Source organism: Sphaeramia orbicularis, chromosome 16 (genome assembly GCF_902148855.1).
Source record: "Sphaeramia orbicularis chromosome 16, fSphaOr1.1, whole genome shotgun sequence".
Lineage (NCBI taxonomy): Eukaryota > Metazoa > Chordata > Actinopteri > Kurtiformes > Apogonidae > Sphaeramia > Sphaeramia orbicularis.
Window position 1 is genome coordinate 18,633,924 of NC_043972.1, and position 20,350 is coordinate 18,654,273.

The window sequence follows — 20,350 nt, forward strand, 5'->3', positions numbered from 1 at the left end:
TGCCGAATATCATAACAAATACAAGAGAACTTCTTTGTCACAAAATAGACTGATTATGTAATTCTGTAACACAGGTGTCAAACATGTGTCCCAGGGGCCAAATCTGGCCCGCTAAAGGGTCCAGGCTGGCCCTTGGGATGAAGTTGTGAAATGCAAAATTTACACTAAGATATTAATTATTTTAGTTCAGGTTCCACATTCAGACCAATTCAATCTCAAGTGGGTCAGACCAGTAAAATACTATCATAATAATCTATAAATACTCACAACTCCAAATTTCTCTCTTTGTAAAATGTAAATATTTTCATGTATTCACACTAAAATAAAGTATAATTTTACAAAAAATGTGAATAACCTGAAATGTTTTAAGAGAAGTAGGTACAATTTTAACGATCTTCTGTCTGTTATTATATATTTTGTGTTTGCAGATTCACTATGATCTGTAAGTTATGATGAACATGTGGACACGGCCATTGATCGGGGGGGTTAACCTACACAGCTGTGGGGGGGCCCAAGGGAGAGGGGGGCCCATGGGAAGTTAAGATTTTTTTTTTTTTAAGTATTTTTTTTTTCCTGTTATTTAACTAAATTATATGATAAATGTCGACCAGTTTGCAAGCTTCACGCATTAGATTTTATAAATTGGTATATTATTGTATTCCATAAAAATAACGACTGCTGTCACTACTCTGTGAACATCCCTTGAGAAAAGCGCAAAATGGTTTACTCCACACGGAATTTGAGAAACGCACCTTGCTTGTTAGGCTGTTCTCTCCATTGAAAGCACATTGGCAAGAGCATTGGACTTTAACCCTTAATAGGTAACCTGGGGTCCCAGCAGACCCCACGTTTTTAATTTTTTATGTTTTCACGCAGTAAAGGAGAATTGTACTTCACGCAGTAAAGGAGAATTTATTTGGAAAATAAAGCACAATTTTATTATATTTTTTTCGTTTCATTGCTATCCTTTCATACTATAAGCAATAAAGTATTGTAACTGACTAAAAAATAACATTTTTAGATGTTTTTATCACCGTAGGTAACCTGGGGTCTAGCTGGACCCCAGGTTACCTGTAGCTGTGGGGGGCACCATGGTTACCTATTAAGGGTTAAAGACCTCATCAGGGATTGATTTTGCCAGCAAGAAGACTCGTCAGTGGGCATTTTCTGTAGAGTAAACTGGAATGTATAGAATTGTGCTATTTTTATTTTTGGAATACTTGTTCAAATCTGTTTGTTTTTGCCTTTTTTTTGTATCTTTACAGGAAAATGACTATTGAGTCATGTTTTGTTTGACTACCTTTTATGATATATTATAGGCTATTGAAAAATTTGACCTATTCTTGTTCACTCAGGAAATATAATGGGTAAATACAGTCTTGCGTGGTTGTGTTTTCTTATACAGTAGCTTACGCAGACTTTCGAATTATGGTTAAATCATAATGTTAGCCCTGTGATATAGCCATTGTGTTGGTGGGTAAGGCCCTTGGCAGATGGGTGGACGTGTGTGTTGGGGTGGGGGTGGGGGGGACTTTTTGTGTATGGGCCCAGAATTTGGTGCTACGGCCCTGCATGTGTAAATGATAAACTGAAGCATAATACTGTTAAAATTACATTTATTTTGTCAGTTTGTTCATGTTATTCACATTGTTTGAAAGGATAGTTTGTAGATGCAAACATTTTCATAGTTTAATTTTACTTTTTTCACAATAAAACATAGAGAAAATTTTGGAGTTGCATTATTTATATATTACTATGTTATTATTTTACTGATGCGGCTCATTTCAGATCAAATTTAGCTGAATGTGGCCCCTGAACGAAAATGAGTTTGACACCCCTGTTTTATAAGAAATGGATGAAATAAAAGCTTGAAAAATAAAATACAGACAAATACCTTGACTTTTGAGTTTTATTTATGAAACTTCCACATGTCCAAAATAAAACAAACTTAATACTGTATCAGACAGTTTAATCACGCCGAAGAGAATAGAGATATGAGCATGGAGTTCACATTGTGATAATACAGGGCTGTGTGTATTTACTGAAAACCAGGATTGGTCTCTGGATTCAGCTGAATGAGGAGGAGTGCACGTCGTCGCGGTTTAAGGCCGAGACGCCTGCTGATGAGAGGAATGTCACATACAGTCTGTGTTCAGTGTCAAAGGTCATGCAACAGTCCATACACATCCAAACTGCTGCCACTCATACTTAAATTAACTGATCGGTTCTTCTGAGTAAAATACATCAGACCGGAAACACACATTTCGCTGAGATTGTCAAACTGTCTGCCGAGCACCATCACTGCCCCCCCGATAGATCGCATTTAGTAACTCGTGTGATACATGTAATGATCTGAACAGACTGGGATGACGGTCTGCGTTGGAGTCTGAGAGGATGTGGACTGTATGTATAAGACGTCTCAGAACAGGCGGAGGGATGTGACTATCACCTGGGTTGTCACAACAGCTGCGTTAACATGGACAAAACTCCTTCAAGAGATTCCAAACAAACACAAAGTCAATTCCTGTTTCAGTGTCACATGGTTTCTCCACATCCACTGTCCCGCCCCTTTAGGAGGCTAGCAGATCAATTCGGACCCATTTCTCAAAAGTCACCCATCTCAAATACGTAATCTGATTCTTTGACTTTGAGGCCTTTCACGGTCTCAGAAACAAAGTGCCCTGAGACCTCACAAGAGAAATCTCATCTGAAGGATGTGAAAGCAAGTTTGAAAATAAAACCAAGGATTGTAATTATGATTTAAAAGTTAGTGTACTGTTAGTTTATACAGATATCAATCCATATGATTTTCTCAATCCATCATACCACGCTCTCTTAGAAGACAGAAGTGAACATATGACTGGAGAAATAAATGCTGCGCAATCTTTACTTATATACATAGATGCACAAACAAAATATTTAACCAGATCAGTTTGATTTGACGTGCACACAGTAGTTCTACCGGCAAAATGTCATGTTTTTCAGCAGCGATTATCTAATTCTCTATCAAATGGATTACTACAACTACATCCACATTGGTTTTACATTCATTTGGTTTAGGTGGTGCCTAGATTGCAGCACCTAAGCCTTAAAACCGTACGGAAACCCCTGCATTTCTTATAATAAAAGGCTCCAAAATTATGCATTTTTGATGAAAATATTAAATATTCTTGAAGAACCTGCAGATACCACAACCATATGAGGGGTAAATGCGAAAGGGAAAACAGCACAAAAGATAACGGAAAATCAAATAAACCCTAGTTTTGGGGAAGAAAAGTCCTAATTTCCAACATATATTTTTTTTTACATACCTGTGCACACAAATTTGGAAAAGCAATATCAAAATTAAATCTAATGGCTTTAAAACAATAATTTTTAGAGGGGGTAAATAGGGACAAGGCATTAAAATAAGTTCATTTAATTAGTTTTGATGTCTCCGCATTGATTTCACTTTAATTTGGATTGATTTTTGCCAAAAAATCTAACCTAATATTGCCCTCATGTGGGATAAATGGAAAGAATACATTTATTACAACCAGACTAAGGGTTTATGGTTATTAGCTACTAATATGTTGCTATTGGGCAGATCAACCCTCTGAATTTGATTAAAATTCCTTCAAATGAGACCTGTGTCTTCTGATTGAGGTGGACTATTGGAATCCATGTAAACGCAACAAATATCAACATCACATCATAAACCAAAGATTTAATTAAAAAATGTCTTTAAACAAGTAGGGCCTTACAATCTTTTGCAAAAGTTAAACTAAACGAGTAAACAGGCAGCTGCCGTGCATGTCTATACCGTGATGGGCTGATGTGGAAGAAGAAAAAGGCAAAGAACTGCAGGTTAGACAGGCCAACACTCACTCGCTGCGTCGAACACAGCCTCGACGTGCTGAATAGGCTGAACAGCTGCTTCAGTAAGGCTGATCAGAGCTAATGATGCAGGACAAACGCACACACCAACAGTCCAGTGGGCATGTCAGAGCGTTTAGTTTAGATCCTGACGCGAAAAGCAAAACAACAGGCCTATTGAAACTTGAAGTGAGAAACCAAACCCTGCACATCAGCATTTAATAAACTGATGAAAAACCACAGCAAAAGGCAACATCTGCACCAAGTGGGTTTGATAACTGAGCCTTCTATTCCATCTGAGAAACGTCATATTGAACTCTAGGAAAAGCCAACTGTACATATGTGGGTGGTAAATACAGTCCAGCAGTTCATACAAATTAGTTTCATTGGAGACTATTTTACCAAATCTTCAAAATTATCTATGTATGTGAGAAGGCGTGGTGCACTTTCCATTGGCTCAAAAAGGCTTTTTAATTAAAAACACTGCCGATTTTTCATGTTTAATCCAAATTACACCAGTCCTCTTCCATCTTCTTAGTCATTTCCTAAAACATACAGCCATTGTCTTTTGTCTGGTGTCATACCAACATAGAAAGCCACTGCTCAGCCTTGAAGAACACTTATAATTTTTAACGAACTGTTTGTGATTTGGCTGTAAAACTCTCTTACACTGGGACTCAACGCACCCATAACAGGGCTGTTTTTGCACTGTTCAATCTCCAAAATGAAGGAAAATTTAAGACTCTCACTCACATTTACAGTGATATAGAAGCTGCAGGCACATGGCATTTACAATAAAACTACTCATATAGTCTTGTAAACATCTGAATGCAAAAAATATTTAATCTTATTCTTTCAGGCAAAGATTAAAAACAACATATCTTCACAACTCCTAAAGGCCTCTCTCTGAAGACCTACAGGGGTTTAACATCTCAGTATTTATTGTACCCCAGGATGTGATCATTACTTAGTGTGTTTACAGCTTTGTGTTGTTCAGTTACTCTTCAAGTCACCTTAATGAAGTTTTGTTTTTTTAGATTTCTTATTTTGTGAAATGGCATTTAAGTGAATATTAGTTTAGGTCTAAAGCCCTGCTCACAGCTGGTACTAACATTAATATCATATAAAAAATACCTCATTATGTAATAACTTGAAAAAAAATGTTCCAGCTCTATTTTGTAATAAGACCCTGAAGGGAATATGTTGCATATTGTGATGATTTTATATAAATCATGAGGTGCATGTGTAGTGATTTCCACTCAACATGAATGTTATCATCTGTACCTTTTAACAATTGACCTGATAAGCTTTCCAAAACATTGCTCATTGTCTAAATAGCTAAGAAACTAATAAGATCAGATTATTGTATTTATCTCTTTGAAAATTCACATTAATTTCTAGCAGGGTTGGATGTTGGATGTTAGCACTAGCTGCGAACAGGGTTAAGATCAGTTTTAGCTTTGTGACAACACAGGTGAACATGTGAACTCTGCTCAGCACTGCTGTTTTGAAAGGTTTTATACATACAGTTCAGGATGAAAGTGGAAAAAAAAGAAAAACCAGCAAATCCAGGAGTTTGTAGGAGTCTAAATTTGGCAGCTGGGGTGAGAGAAGAGCTCTCCGGGCGTTTCAGTCGTTGATCAGAGCCAGGATCATGCTGGAAAGGCAGGAGTGGGAGACAGAAGCAGTGGATCATTTTAAAGCCTTGTACCTGATAAAGATGAGTAAATGCTGAGTATCCTGGTGGATGCTGCAGTTCTTACCTGTACAAGTAAATGAAGAAGCAGAGCAGGTGGTAGCCCAGTTTAATCATGGCCTCCTTCATGTGGGACTTGAGCTGACCCCGGTTGTGGATCTCAGTGGGGTCAAACACCCCCATGTTGCCCATTGGGACCTTGGCATACCTACAAAAACAACAGATGAGAGGTGAGAAAACGCTTGAACACATTCAGGTTAGTCTAAAATTATACACTCATGGAAAAACCCACTCCTTCAGTCTCTCTCTGTGTATTACAGCTTTGAAAGTCCAACCTACTAAATGAAAAAAGCAACCTTTGAGATGCAAATTTACACTGAAAATGGCAAGTCTTGACAAAGACAAGCTGCTTTTTATGTGGTGTATTCTTGTGAGGGAATTTTGTCATTTTAATACCACAGTTGTTCCAGCCAAACAAGTTCTTCCTCGATTCTATTTGCCTTGAGCTTCTTGCTCTTAGAACTTTCCAAGATTTTTTTTTTTGTTTTCCAGAGCATTAGGGGATGTTGCTAAATCCAATTTCCAACAATGGCTCGAAGTGTGAAGGTCTGTATATAAATTTAAAAAAAGAAGTTAAATACCCTCTGTATGTGGATGATACCTATCATCCACATACAGCCAACCAATCACAGGATATACTTTTCCTATTTCAGGATTCCATACAAACGCTAGAACTAGTGTTGTCACATTATTGAAATGTGAGATGCAGATTAACTGTGATACAAATAATTGCAATTAATGATATTATTGTTACTTCTGTTAACTGTAAGCAACCACAGTAATATAAAGCTAATAATACTTAGACATTATGATGAAGAAACATTTATTAGCATAGAGCAGTGTTTCTCAACCTTTTTTGAAGAAAGGCCCACTAATGGCATCATTAGCCTCCTACCGCCCCCGCTGAGAAACACTGTAATAGTCCAACCACTTGTATTTCGACATGGGGAGAATCTGCTGCATCTCCTTTGTACTAATACCCAGTGAGTGATTTTACATTATTTTTTTCTGTGCTTGTGCCTCCCCCGTTGAGAACCACTGGCATAGAATATTGAAATATGAAACAGATTTTCATTTATGTTTTGTTAATAAAAACTGACAGATCTGACGTGCCATGTATACAAAATCCACTATTGAAGCATTTAGACAAGGTAGAAAATAAACCTCTATAACTGTAACTCTCTGCTAAACCCATAGTAGAAGAAAAATGAAATGCAATGAGGCATTTAGTAACTGTAACATGCCAGTACAACTTAAGCAATGGGTGTAATTTTCCAGAAATAGCATAACTCAATATTTGACCAAAAAAAGTGTTATCATCAATAACTTCAGTGGTTTGATGTTTTCTAAGTAAACAACCCAAAGTATCTATGTCATAATACTGGAAGGTCTTAGAGCACCTGTGTGAGTGTGTATCTGCACAGTTCTGAGAAATTCAGACATTTTTAACTGGCCAATTTGATACTTACAGTTGAGAATAGTCTCGTCTCCACATTAAATATCTCAACAAGTTGATAGGACCAATATTTTGGGTGATATTAGTCATTTTGGTTTACAGTAGCCTTACAATCATGTTGTTCAGTTAACCGGAAGCACAGTACCACGCAGCATGACAGGAAATGAAGTTAAAAACAGGAACAATGCATTTACTAACTTGTGTCCCTAGATATCGGTATTAATATGTGCACTAGTTACTTTCATATTACTCCCAGTATATCAGACAAAATCCATGTGATTTTGTGAAACTAATGTAAGCTTCATAATCCAGTTTTCAAGTAATTTAATGCATGAAAGACTTTTCATGGACTTGCAGATGCTATACCATGAGAGCTCACCTGTAAATATTCCAAGCTGCTACTGGCAGGTTGAGCAGGAAAATAAACCAGTGCATGGAGACCAACATCAGCATCGTGGAAAGACACTGACCAATCATCTCTGGAATGACCCACTGCACAGAACAGCACACAACACATACAAATCTATCAAACTGCAACAGATCAAACTCCACAAAAGCCGGTCTATTCAAAATGTGGAAGCTGTGTTTGCCCTTTGACACTAATCTGATATAAACCAACTCACTTTGTTCAGTTTGGAACAGCAGGCTCTGGCATTGATGTAATCACATTCTAAATCCGATAGAGTGATAATCTGAGCAGCAGGTCAAGGTTTTATCAAGTGGTCAACATCTTAAAACATTTACATTAATGTACATAAAATATGTTACTGTGCTATTTTTACACACAAAAAATACTTCCCTATAGCTGTTCCTTAGATCATATTCTCTTGACACACATGTATTCACACTGAATGTGACATATTTCAGGTTAAATATTTTGTAAGTAATATTCATCTTATTATAAGAAAAAGGCCTCAAAGCAGCTATATAACCACTGTAACCTCAGTAAACTAGAGGTCATCAGATATTTGATATTCATAGGCTGATATAAAATGTAACATATAATACAAAGCCAATATTGTACTGTAGCCATAATGTAATGTAATGTAAACATGCTCAGAGTGTGTGACGAACTGCAGTGAGAGTGAATGGTTGGATATGAGTGATTTTTTCTTTACAGATGGCGTTATAGAAATGCATTTTTTACTGTTTTAGTTTTTATTAATGTCTGTTTTTTTAATGATAACATCAGCCTGCCCAGGGACTACAGGTGGAAATTAGCACTAGTGCAAGAACCTGGTACACTACATCTCTCCTTTTTAAGGTTAATGTATGTTGTGCATTGTCCCTGTCTAAATAAACAAATGAAATGAAATGAAGGCCAATATTTTAACAGCTGATATCATCTCCATCCTACCCCCAAAATAAAAACTATCTTAGACTTTCCTGCAAACATATGTGGATCACTGAACACCACTTTTAAAATATCTAATAACATAACAGTGGAAATGAACATCAGTTTAACTATGCACTGTTGCTAATTACACTATACTTAATGTTTCCCCACAAACGGTAATTATTTCAGTTGAAACGCCACTAAAAACCTTCAAAAAGCCTCTAATCTTAATGTCGCTTGAAATCGGCGACTATCGGGGCCAACTTCTGCTTATGATAGTTTGGAGTAATACAGAATAATGTTTTCTGTATCTAACACAGTAACGTATCTAATTTATATGTATACTTATTTAACAGCAAAGGTCGCTAATAATTTTAAAAACGGTGGAAAATTTGCAAAAGAAAGACGGTGAAATCCCCAAAGCTAATATAAAGGTGTGTCGTCAAACTAGTAGATGTGAAAGTGAGTGAAACTGTCACAGCTAACGATGAAACACATTCATTTATTCATCTTCTTTCGACAGGTCTATGCTGTTTAAGGTATTTGCGTGTAACTGTCGGTTACTTTCCTGTTTTTGTCTGTGGGTTTTGTATTCTTTTAGTCACACCTTGTTGTAAGTTGTTGTGAAGTAATTTACACTTGTAAGGCGGCGGCTAACCGGTTAGCTACAGCTAGGTAGTTAGCATGGCTGTATTAGCTAATGTACAAATGACCGAGTCAGAGCTTTCCTCCGGTTAACGACTCGTCCTAAAACAGCCCACACAACCCAGAGAGCAAACCTGTGAAAAGGATACAAAATAGACCGAAAGGAAAATCAGTGCACAGCAGTCGACAAGTGACAGAATGAACACTGCCGCTTCCATTTTTGGTCGTCTTCTTCTTCTACTACTGCGGCTACTTCTTCTTCGTTGAATTGTATGGCGGGTTACAACCAGTTTAGGGAAACATCACTGTCCCCTATTGGACTGGAGTGTCGAGGAAGAGAATGGCAGGGAAAATGAAGCGACAGTACTGGTGGAAACTTACACTACAAACAAAATGTTAAGGATATTTTTTATTTTTTGGGCTATTTTTTTCAGTTGGGATTCTTGCACAGTGCTTTTTACCTTTTTTGTGTGAATTGAATTGAAACACGTTTTAATAACCAGACATAGTTTTAGTTACAAATGGCAAAAAAAAAAAAAAAGAAATATTTTTAACTTTTTGTTTGTAGTGTATGTCAGAGTCGGGCATTTTTGATCAAATCAGATCTCATTCATTCATTAAAGCTTTATTAAGGACACAAAAACTAGGTCCATAGGATCAGATTTAAAAAAAACAAAAAACAAAAAAACATACACAATAAAAAAGAAAAGAAGTAGCATAAATCCACATATTACTTACACATAAAGGCTGGATCGGCAGTGAGACCACATTTTAGATGTCAACCTTACAGAACTAATCTTGAGACAGACCAGGGCTCAGTTCAGATTTCCCTGTGTTTTCAGCCAAGAAATATGGGTCCAAAACCCAGATTTGCAATACAGTTCCACAGATTTCTAGTGCTAGTAAGTAGTTGGTTTGTACTCAGCGCACTGGAAACACCAATGTTGGAACCTACGGATGTGAGATGTCCAAGGTTCTGCATCTAGGTAAAGAATATCTAAGAGGTTAAACAGGTTTATTCACAAGTTAACTCAAATCATACAAACCTCCTAATTCTAAAATATAATAATCCTGTCTATTAAATGACTAAATTCACTCCATGTAAGATCCTGACAATTAAGGACACAAAAAATATAATTTCATCTACATCTGTGATCTGGAAATGAAATAATTTCCATGAATATTGTAACTCTTTTTAATTACAAGATGTATATCACTTTTCTTTGAACACTGTGTGGGAAATACTAAGTGGGGATTTGGAAATAACAACCAAGTACCAAGACAAACAGGCTCACCATCCGGAAAAAAAAAGTTGTTCAAGGAATATCTGAAATAGACAGTATCTGCAAACATGCCTGTGCACTTTCTGTGTTTCTGTGGGGTGCCCAATTTGACAGAGGTCATTGTACATATGGACAGGAAAAGGGACCTAAAGGTAAACTAAATCTCCAACGGGACCGAAGTGCAACATGAGTTGGGAGTCGGTAAGGTTCACCGGAAAGGATCTGAAATATAATGTGTGTTCAGTTTGTTTGGACTTTGTTTAATTAGGTGAAATTATAAAAATGGGTGCTTTTATTTTAAAAGACACTTTCATTTTGAAGGCGGCAGGAAGTAAAAAGACATTTATACTGGTGGCTTCTGGACGAAGCAATATAGCCACATCTTAAACTAATCTCTTTTGTTTTTTCCGGATGGTGAGCCTGTTTGTCTTGGTACTTGGTAAACCTGTTAACATGTACATATGAAAATCTCTCTGTTTTCTATACATTTGCTTGATGATTACTTAAGAGTCTGTCCTCTGGGAAAACAAAGCATTCCTCTGTGATGGTTTAGGAAATCTCTACTTAAACCTTGAAGGGGGTGTAGGGATGGATGTGTGTGATTGGTCTTTTTGTTATGATTTATTCTTAGTGATCAATGAATGATCAAGAGGGGGGAGTATGTAATGGCAAAATTACTTATATCCATATATATTCATATATATTTTCATATATTTCATATATCATATAGGCTTCTAACTCTATTTCAGATATATTCATGTCACTGTGTATTCTAGAGCAGTTTGGACCTCTTTTGTGTTGTGTCCAGAGTAGAAGGCCAAACCAACATTTCTCACAGGGGTCTTATCTAAGTTCCTGACACTAACCAAAATACTTTCCACACGTCATAGTTTTCTCATGGGAGACAGAAGACTACAGGGTGATTTGTATTTTTGGGGTCAGACCGTCTCAGTCTTTGTCTGAGGGGTATCTCCTTCTATGGAGCTCCAAATAAAGGGATTTCTTTGACACTGAACGTTTGAACTTATCCTTCTTTATTATAGACGAATTAGTAGAGTAATATTTTTTTCCATAACAAGCTGGTTCTGGGCCCTAGTTTTAGACCCTGGCTGTCAGTAATGATGAAACCATGTATATTTGTTTCAGGTAAAAACAGCGATGCTACTTACCCTGGATGTCAGGATACTCCATTTCTGTCCACATGTCAGTGTTCATGGACCACTTGTTCTTTGGTAGCTTGTGGGGATCCATGTCCAGTCCAAATGTCCTTCATTTAATTTCATATTTCACATTTTCCCAGTCTGGCTGTGTTTACTGCTATACTCCCTCATGTTTAACAGGTTTGTTTTTGCCACCCAGGCTGACTTAGAGGGGCGTGGCCTGGGGGGGAAGTGACGTATGTGCATACCCTCTATACAAACTGGGTCACATGACGCAGACCCGTTTCTGTTCCTCAGCATATCGTCAATATGGACTTTACAGAAAAATTTCTTATACAGCATGACTCTCTACAGTCTGTGTAATGTCTTTAATGTTCGTGTGAGAGAATTGTTCCTGCTGCTCGTACAATACAGTGCAGAGAAAAGTCAGCAGGTGAGGCAGGCAGTACTCTGCCTTACCTCCAGGGGGCGGACGTGAACTGACAGGTGTTTTGTAGCTGCATTGCTGGATTCAACAGAAGCAATTGAAAGTCGGCGCTAAGCTAAAGCTAACAGGTCAACAACAGTGTTTTTTATGCTCTGCCTGATCCGACTCACTATGGAGGATTGTATTGCAAAACTAAAATATTTCTCGAAACTGGACTTCCACTCCAAACAGAAGATAATAAATGATGAAAGACCAACACCAGAGCTAAAATTTTGCTCCAAACTACGGGGCAGAAGCGTCGTTCGTTTCAAGGTAAGGCCAAAAATGGTTTTAAGTTTTTGTTTTTTAAAAATAAGATTGGAGTAAGTAAAAAAAAAAAAAAAAATCAAGTATTTGATAACTACATTTTTGGCCTAAAAGATTTCGTTTCTTATCATTTTGATAGACAACGTCTTGGGTTAATGAAAGTATATTTTTAATTTAAAAGAATAAATTTTTGATTAAAATTTACCCTATCTTATGTTGACTCCCTCTGATAATACTTCGCAAAACATGAATAAATCGGATCACAACACAACCTTTATTAAAATTGATTAAAGCACCAGAACTTAAAGTTTGATAAATAACAGAAATTTATACTGAAGGTTAAAATTAAATATGTGCTTCACACATCTCTATACTTTAATTTGTTTACAGTAAATATGAATTGCTTAGACACAAGAAGGGTGCTCTATCCATTTCTATAAAAGAAATGTTCTTTGTTGGACAAATATGTTCCTATGTATGTTTGTGTTGGTGTAAGTGTAATTGAAAGCGGAATGCTGATGGGATATGAAGTATTACCAGTTGCATGCTGTTAGATGAATAGTGAAATTAGATGCTCTTTTCAGTTCTTACAATTGTAAATCTGACTCTAGAAAAGTCAGTGCCTCACCAGCCATAAACCTCACCGCATACCACTGACTTCTGTTATGATTTGGCACTATATAAATAAATTTTGATTGAGTGAGTGTCTTTTAGAAGTCAAATCAAGGTAACCATATCACTTCAGATGTGGTGAAATCAGCTGCTATCGCTGCTGGACTGGATACTGAGCTCAGCTTCATTTTGCAGCCCTCTCTCCATGTTCAGTTCTGGTGTGTCTCTGCGTAAGAAGAACACATTTTTCAGTTTCATCTGCTCCCGGAAGTCCTTGCAGAACATGAAGTAGATGAAGGGGTCCAGGCAGATATTCACAGCTGATAATGTACGGGTCAGTTCTTGCAGGAAGTTAAGCACTGGGCTCCAAGAACACCCAAGGAAAACATAGGGAATATTAACCAGTTGGAAAGGGACGAAGCAAATACAGAAGACGCTGACCAGTACCAACATGTTCCGACGTGACTCGGCCAGTTTCTTAGAGCTGGAGGATGTCACCTGACTCTGCTGAACCATTGACACCTTGTAGGAGATACGGTAGTAGATGAAGATGATGAAGGCGAGGATGGACAGAAAGATAGTTAAAACACAGGTGTCGAAAACTTTGTCAAACACACCGAACTGCGCATTTTGCAAGTCCTCACAGCGACCAGGGACAGATGTCAGATTCTTTCCTGTGACAATTGACACAGAAACATAGCTGGTGACAAATATTCCGGTAAAAACCCATGTAAATGCGGAGGTGATGCAGGCGCCTCGCACCGTCAGTAGGATGTGAGTTTTATTAGAACAGACGATTTTCAGATATCTGTAAGAGAAGAAGCCACAAAAGAAGTAACAAAAATAATATTTTGGATTCAAACTTATGACAGAAGAATCCATTAATCAACAAAGGGATAAACATCTCAGACATGGTTTCATTTCCTAGAGGCATCTCAAAGCTGAGATGATTTTCTTAGAATGATAGAGGTATTTCCCAAAGCATCATAACTGAAAACATTCTTAGAAAAGATTGTCGATTACCTCATATCGCCTGCCTACCCAAATGTCAACTGAACATGCAAACAAAACCACACCAAAAAAGGAAATCTAACACAACATTGTGCATTTGGCATTGTGCATTTGACGTTCAGAGGCCCATAGTGAATGTGGAAACACTGTCATCATCTATAACATTGATTCACCAGTAAAACCCATGGAGTTTGATCAATGACAATAAATGGAGATGCTTGTTTTATGTTCAATTAATGATATATTTTGTTGAAAAAGTCACTTTTTCTTCAGTTTTCTCTGTTCCTGATATTATAAAACATAACTTTAATCTGAGCTTTTATGAACATCTACATGATCAGAAAATTAAATATAGGAAAATACATGATTTTTACTGAAAAAACATAAAATACAGAGGATACTATCATAATAAATGGCAATAAATCAGTTAAGAATGATTAAATAGAACAATTCATTTGGGAATTGCCACAGAAGAAGCACTGGGTCTTTATGGGTTAATCATGTCACTGGTAGAAAGTGATTCACAGAACAGCATCTAGTATTTTATTATTTGAGATTGATTGCAGTTCTGATTATGGTCTCAAGATGGCTTTTTGATAGTTTCGGACTTGATTTGAGTGCATTTTTTCTCAGTCTAGAAAAATCTTTCAAATATTTTCCTAAGGTATAAAACATTTTCCCAATTCTCAATTTGTCTTTCCACATGCTGCCTAAATCTGCTGCTCACTGGCAACAAGAACCATTTCATAGAGTCTTGATTCACTCAGATCTTAGTTAAATCATGGTCTCAGTTTGGGATGTCATGACCTGGCTCATAGCCATAACAAAACAACCAAACACGACAAGTATGGTTAACCAAAATTTATTATAAGCGATAAAAGAAAGCCAAAATAATCCAACCAAAAGACAAGAACCAAAACTGAAACCGTAACTGGCCAGATGACAAACAACTCAAAACACAAAGGAACAGAGGGTCTGGGCTGTGCAGCAGCACAGCCCAAAATGAGCAGGGAAGAGAATGAGACTGAATGCCTCTCAGGCTTTATAGCCACACCCCAGGTGTTTGCAGGAGAAAGAGCACCTGCAGGCCCTAGAATTAGAGTATCTAGAAAAGAAACTAAGAAAAAGAAAAGCTGGGCTGTGACAGGGATGACAACAGTAACTGCCTTATTAATTTACCAACCAATAAGAAATCCTTATGCAATGACTTACTGATCAATGTAACAGCTACAATTAATGCTAAAACTACAAACTCAGACTTTATTTGCAAAATTAATATTCTAAAGTAGCCTCCTCTGGAGTCATGACCAGGTCCACATTCTCCCTCTCTCACATTTAAATGCCATCTATGCCAGTGCAAGTGTCTTGTTTAGCCTAGATTCATTGTTTATAACTCTAGCAGCACATGTAGGTAAGGACATTCTACCATCATACTTTGACTTAACCCTTTAACAACTGCAATCTCTGCGGCGCTGCACTTTGCACTGTACAGCATTCAAATTGCTGTAACTCCTGAACCGTGTGTGCTATCCACAAAAGTCAAATGGCATCGGAAAGCTGACATCCTGAGCTTTCTGAAACCATATAGGCTAACACTTTATGGCAGCAGTGTGGGATTCTATTACATGTAGAAAGGAACTGTTTCAGAGAATTCTACACAGGCTAAAAAAACACCTGGAAATAACCAAAAATATGAAGCCATAATATGGATACTGAATGTTTAAGATCTCAAAGCATGTTTAAGCAGATGTAAAATAGTTGAAAGTTTATTTTTGCAATCTCAAAAAGTTTCATTACGCACATTTACAGTTGTTTGTGATAAATATGCTAAATATTTCAAGCTTGTTTGTTTCTTTTCTTTTTTTTTACTCTAAAACACAGTTTTAAGCATTTATTATTTAGAATAATGATAATCAATGGCCAGATATTCAAAATGAGGTTCTTCCTGAAAAAAAAGCTGTACAATAATTGGCAAAAAAGACACTTCTATTGCAAAAAAAACCCCAAAAAACATGGAGACACTTAGGCCTGTTATCATGGCAACCTTAAAAGGGTAAAAGGATAAAGTTGCTGCTGTTTTGAGGTCCTGAGCTTAACATTTTGCTGTTTTTGTGGAGTCAGACATGACCTTGTTTGGACAAGATGGTGGAGTTTAACGTACCTGTTATAAGCAATATGGACCATGAACAGGATGCTGGTGTACATGTTAAAGTAGAACATGATGGAGCCAAAAATGCAGTAGATGAGGCGGATGGTCGTGGAGTTAGTGGCTGCATTAATGATGTAAAAAGGGACTGAGAGGCTGAGTAGAAAGTCTGCAGCTACCAGGTTCTTCAGGTAGACCATAATGCTTCTGGATGACTTCTGACGGTGACAGAAGACGAACTTAACGATGAATCCATTGAGGAGCAAACCCACCTACAGTGGATGGAGAGGAAGAGTCAGTGTAATGTTTAGCAGAAACACCCTTGCATATCCCATGTCTATTTTGAGGCTTTGAATCTGACATTGTCACGGTCACCATCTTGTATTTTTGGAGCTGTGCGTGGAAAAGAGAGTTGAGCCTGGGGTTCACTCATGGATGGATGTATTAATAGAACTAGATTAAACAGAATGCTATTTATAGGCACCTAAACCAAAAACTGTTTCTGGCATCCGTCTTACTTCCACATCAGGTTACCCCTTTCATATTTGGACTATGATGTTTTTTTAATCAAAGAAAGAAAATAGGAAATGGGCAAAAGCTTACCAGAAACACTGGAGTATATGCGACAATGAAGAAGACCTTGGTTGAAGCACTGAATTCAAGACAGTGAGTCAAATCTTCAGTTGTGTTTTCATTGGTGATGGACTGGTTGGGTAACAGCATCAGTCCTACCATGGTGTTGATGATTTGGTGTTTATTCTAAAAAAAAGCAAAACAAAACAAACAAACAAACAAAATTTAATTAGAACATCTAACACAACATTGCACATTTGGCTGAGAATGATTCCCTTTTTTGCCTGATAACAAATACACACACTGTATAAATAAGTTAATGTGATAAGTAATTAACTCATAAAGACCCAAACAGTCACTGGTGACCAAAAGCATTTACTCATCTATGTTGTTTAATACCTGTTGATTCACTAATCCTGTCAATCCATGTAAATAATTGGTGTAAAATGCAGTTTGTCATCTTTTCATGGTCATCAGATATGACCCATTTGGACGTTCTGAGGCTCCATGGTGAATGTGGAAACAATGTCATCTTCTACAGCATTGATTCACCTTTGGAGTTTAATAAATGTATAGTGGATAGATAGTGGATGGAGACAGTTATTTTATGTTCAGTTATTGATATCTTTGCTGAAAAAATTAGTTTTTCTTCAGGTTTCACTGTTTCTGATACAATAACCTTCAACTTTAATTTGACCTTTTATGGACATCTACTCAATCGGTAAATTAAATACAGGAAAATACCTGATTTTGGCTGAAAAAAAAAAGAAAAATACAGAGGATAATATCATAATAAATTAAGAAAAGTTAAAAAGAAAGAAAAAAAATATTTTGTAACTGCCCCAAAAAGTAGTGCTGGGTCTTTATGGGTTAACATTCATTGTTTTCTGTGAGGGGCAGGGGGGTGAGGATTCAGCAGACCAGAGGCAATTTCTCAAAGACTGCAAGGTTCCCCTAAAATTACGAAAATTAAATGGTCAAATATGTACTGTTGTGTTGACATTTCATTGAAGAGATTGTTAGAACACGTTCATCTCATAGATGAGTTCGTTCAGAATCAGCTTTATCACAAACCAATGGACTCGATGTTGTTCACTTCTCATACATTCCCGTTGCTCTGTTTTCTCATACGATCTCTGCTCAGTGCATTTGCCCGTAGACACTCAGCGTCCATGCACTTCAATGGGACTGAGTGGAACAGTTTTTTTTCATTGCCTCAAAACTGGACAGTAATTGGATAAATGCCATGATGTTGTCCTGCCTCTGGATGCTCGGCGTCTCTGGGGGTGAATGGAGCTGTGGGAGGAACTCGGCTGGGCTGGATGCCGGGCTTCCACGTGCTGATTGGAGGATCAGTCGAAAGGCTGAATCCTGTTTGATTGACAGCTATTTTGAGATCTACTCCTTCGCTTGACAGAGTTCAGTTTAATACTGTAGCGCATTCTGCTCTGAAATCGAGAGAGAAACCACTACGAAATTACTTGTTCATTTTTTGCACTGTAAATAAAACACACTCATTGTACTTCCTTGTTTCAATTTAACATAATTTCAACATTTCCTTGTTTCAGTTACATAATTTAATCATTTCTTCTTTGAGTTTAATATCATTTTGTAGATAGTTAAATCAATCATACTGTTGGCTCGGTCAAAGTGAACTAGCTATCAAGTCCCTGGAAAAGACACCTACTTGATACAATAAAGTCATTGACCATTTTCTCAAAAAGGAATGGAGGGCCGAATTTATGTTTAAATAACTTGACAATTTTTTTGATGTAAGCCAACAATGAGCTTCCCCTCTCTGAAAGATGAGCAGCAGCAACTGCAGCAGACAGGGTCATTCTATCACTTGTTGACATTCATCAGTAGACTTTCCTGTAGAGAATCATCTCCCGCAGGCCCTCATTACTGTGCCCATAACAAGCTGTATTGTTGATAGACTCTATACAAAACTCAGTCAGATGAAAACTGGCATCAAGTCATCGGCAACGACGAACAAACTGAGTTCAGTCTCAGTGGGCTTTAAACACAAGCCCCGTCTTCTACTGCTATGATCCTGATCATCAAAACTAAGCTTATTTTAGACTGTAGCAGCCTACTTGACAATTATTGAATAATTACAGTAAGTGTAATTTTTGGACAGAATGCAGTTAAATTTTATGCAGATGATGCAGTGGTCTCACTCTCTTTTATTGACATCCACAGTTCATATGGTCAATTTTCCTCTGATGCTTAACCCATAAAGACTCAGGGCTACTTTTGTGGAAGTTCCCAAATGAATATTTTTCTAATTCACAGATCATGTAGATGTTCATAAAAGCTCAAACTAAAGTTGAGAGTAATTATATCAGAAACAAAAAAAACTGAAGAAATAGTGACTTTTTCAGTCAACATATCAATAACTGAATATAAAAACAAACATCTCTATCTGCTGTCCTTGACTCAACTCCATGGGTTTTACTGGTGAATCAATGTTGTAGAAGATGAAGGTGTTTCCACGTTCACTACAGAGCTTCTGAATGTCTATATGGGTCATATCTGATGACCATGGAAAGATGATAAACTGTGTTTTACACCAATTATTTACATGTATTGATAGATTGAGTGGTTCAGAAGATATTAGACATTTTACATCAGTAGATGACTTTGGTCAGTGGTGGATGTTTGTGTCTTTGTGGGCTAAATAAATCTATTTGCTATTTAATGCCCTGTTGTGTTTTATCATATATGTTCATTTCTGGGAAAAAAAACAACAAAAAAACAAAAGACAACATAATCATGTCCACATCTGGGACTTAAACAATGATTATAAGTGAAGGTGTGCAACAAGCAGGTCAAAATTTAGTAAGTTTAGTAAACCTTGCTAATGTCTGTTGAACACTTCAGATGTATCACTATAAAGTTGTAATAATAATATAATCCAGACTGGACTAATTCTAATGACTTTTGACCCATTGAGCCTAAGATTTAAACAACAAGCACTGTTTTCACTAAAACTGCACATTTATTATTCATAGAGCAAACTTCTAATTCATATGAGCCTCTCTGAAAAAAAAAGTAATCCATTTTCTGAACAGTAACTGTGCAGAGTATTTTGTTAAACTCAATATTTAAGCATGAAAACTATCAAAATGGCAAGATTAAAACTTACTGTACCTGTATCTTTGAGTACTGCCCTGCCTCAATATGTCTGAGTGGATGTCTAGTATAAGCTTCTGCAAAGCAACAGATACTGTTTAATTTGTGTGTTAAAGAGAGAAATGTCCTCACAATACTCAGGGTTTAAGAAACCACTTCCTGTGGGACACAAAAAGATTGCATTGCCCAAAAGTGCTGAGTTTATCTGACAGGAGAAGTTGACCTTTAGCAGGAAGTGACTGTGCAGACATGAACCTGCACCAAATGATGAAACAATACTGATGTGTTTCTACAGCACTTCATAGTTTGTGTCCCTTATTATATTTGTGTTAATGAGGTGCAACCAACAAAGGTAAGCAACCACTAGATGCCACCAAAAATCAAACAATGAACCTTTAATTAAATGCTCTGAGTTTGGAAATTCTGGTAACGTCAATGGAAAAGATGCGATTTTACTGCAGGCACAGATTTTTTTGTGGGTTTACAGATAATTGTTCTTGAATTGATAAACAACACTGTCTCAAATCAAAGTGTGATAAACTTTCTAGAGCATTATGAGGAAGGACACAAAAGTGCAGGGCTTTTGTTTCCTGTGAAGTTTATTGAGCTCAAGGCCAAGATAAAAGAGTCCAAAATCAATAGTGACAGA

The 20,350-nt window shown here is 37.0% G+C and overlaps 2 protein-coding genes across 2 annotated transcripts; both read right to left on the bottom strand.

Annotated features, from left to right (window-relative positions):
* Positions 1 to 1,891: 1,891 nt before the first annotated feature.
* On the bottom strand, positions 1,892 to 9,266 carry cnih4 (cornichon family member 4). The gene is made up of 5 exons (XM_030158264.1): positions 9,198 to 9,266; positions 7,691 to 7,759; positions 7,447 to 7,559; positions 5,619 to 5,759; positions 1,892 to 5,512 (listed from the first exon to the last, which is right to left on the bottom strand). Exons 1-5 carry the CDS (start codon positions 9,264 to 9,266, stop codon positions 5,485 to 5,487), a joined length of 420 nt encoding a protein of 139 aa, XP_030014124.1. The 3' UTR covers positions 1,892 to 5,484.
* A 3,714-nt stretch (positions 9,267 to 12,980) lies between these two features.
* Positions 12,981 to 19,816, bottom strand: LOC115435321 (P2Y purinoceptor 14-like). Its single transcript, XM_030157642.1, has 5 exons — positions 19,720 to 19,816; positions 16,597 to 16,752; positions 15,971 to 16,265; positions 14,902 to 14,937; positions 12,981 to 13,510 (listed from the first exon to the last, which is right to left on the bottom strand). The coding sequence occupies exons 2-5, from the start codon at positions 16,726 to 16,728 to the stop codon at positions 12,981 to 12,983; spliced, it is 993 nt and encodes a 330-aa protein (XP_030013502.1). The 5' UTR covers positions 16,729 to 16,752; positions 19,720 to 19,816.
* Positions 19,817 to 20,350: the final 534 nt, after the last annotated feature.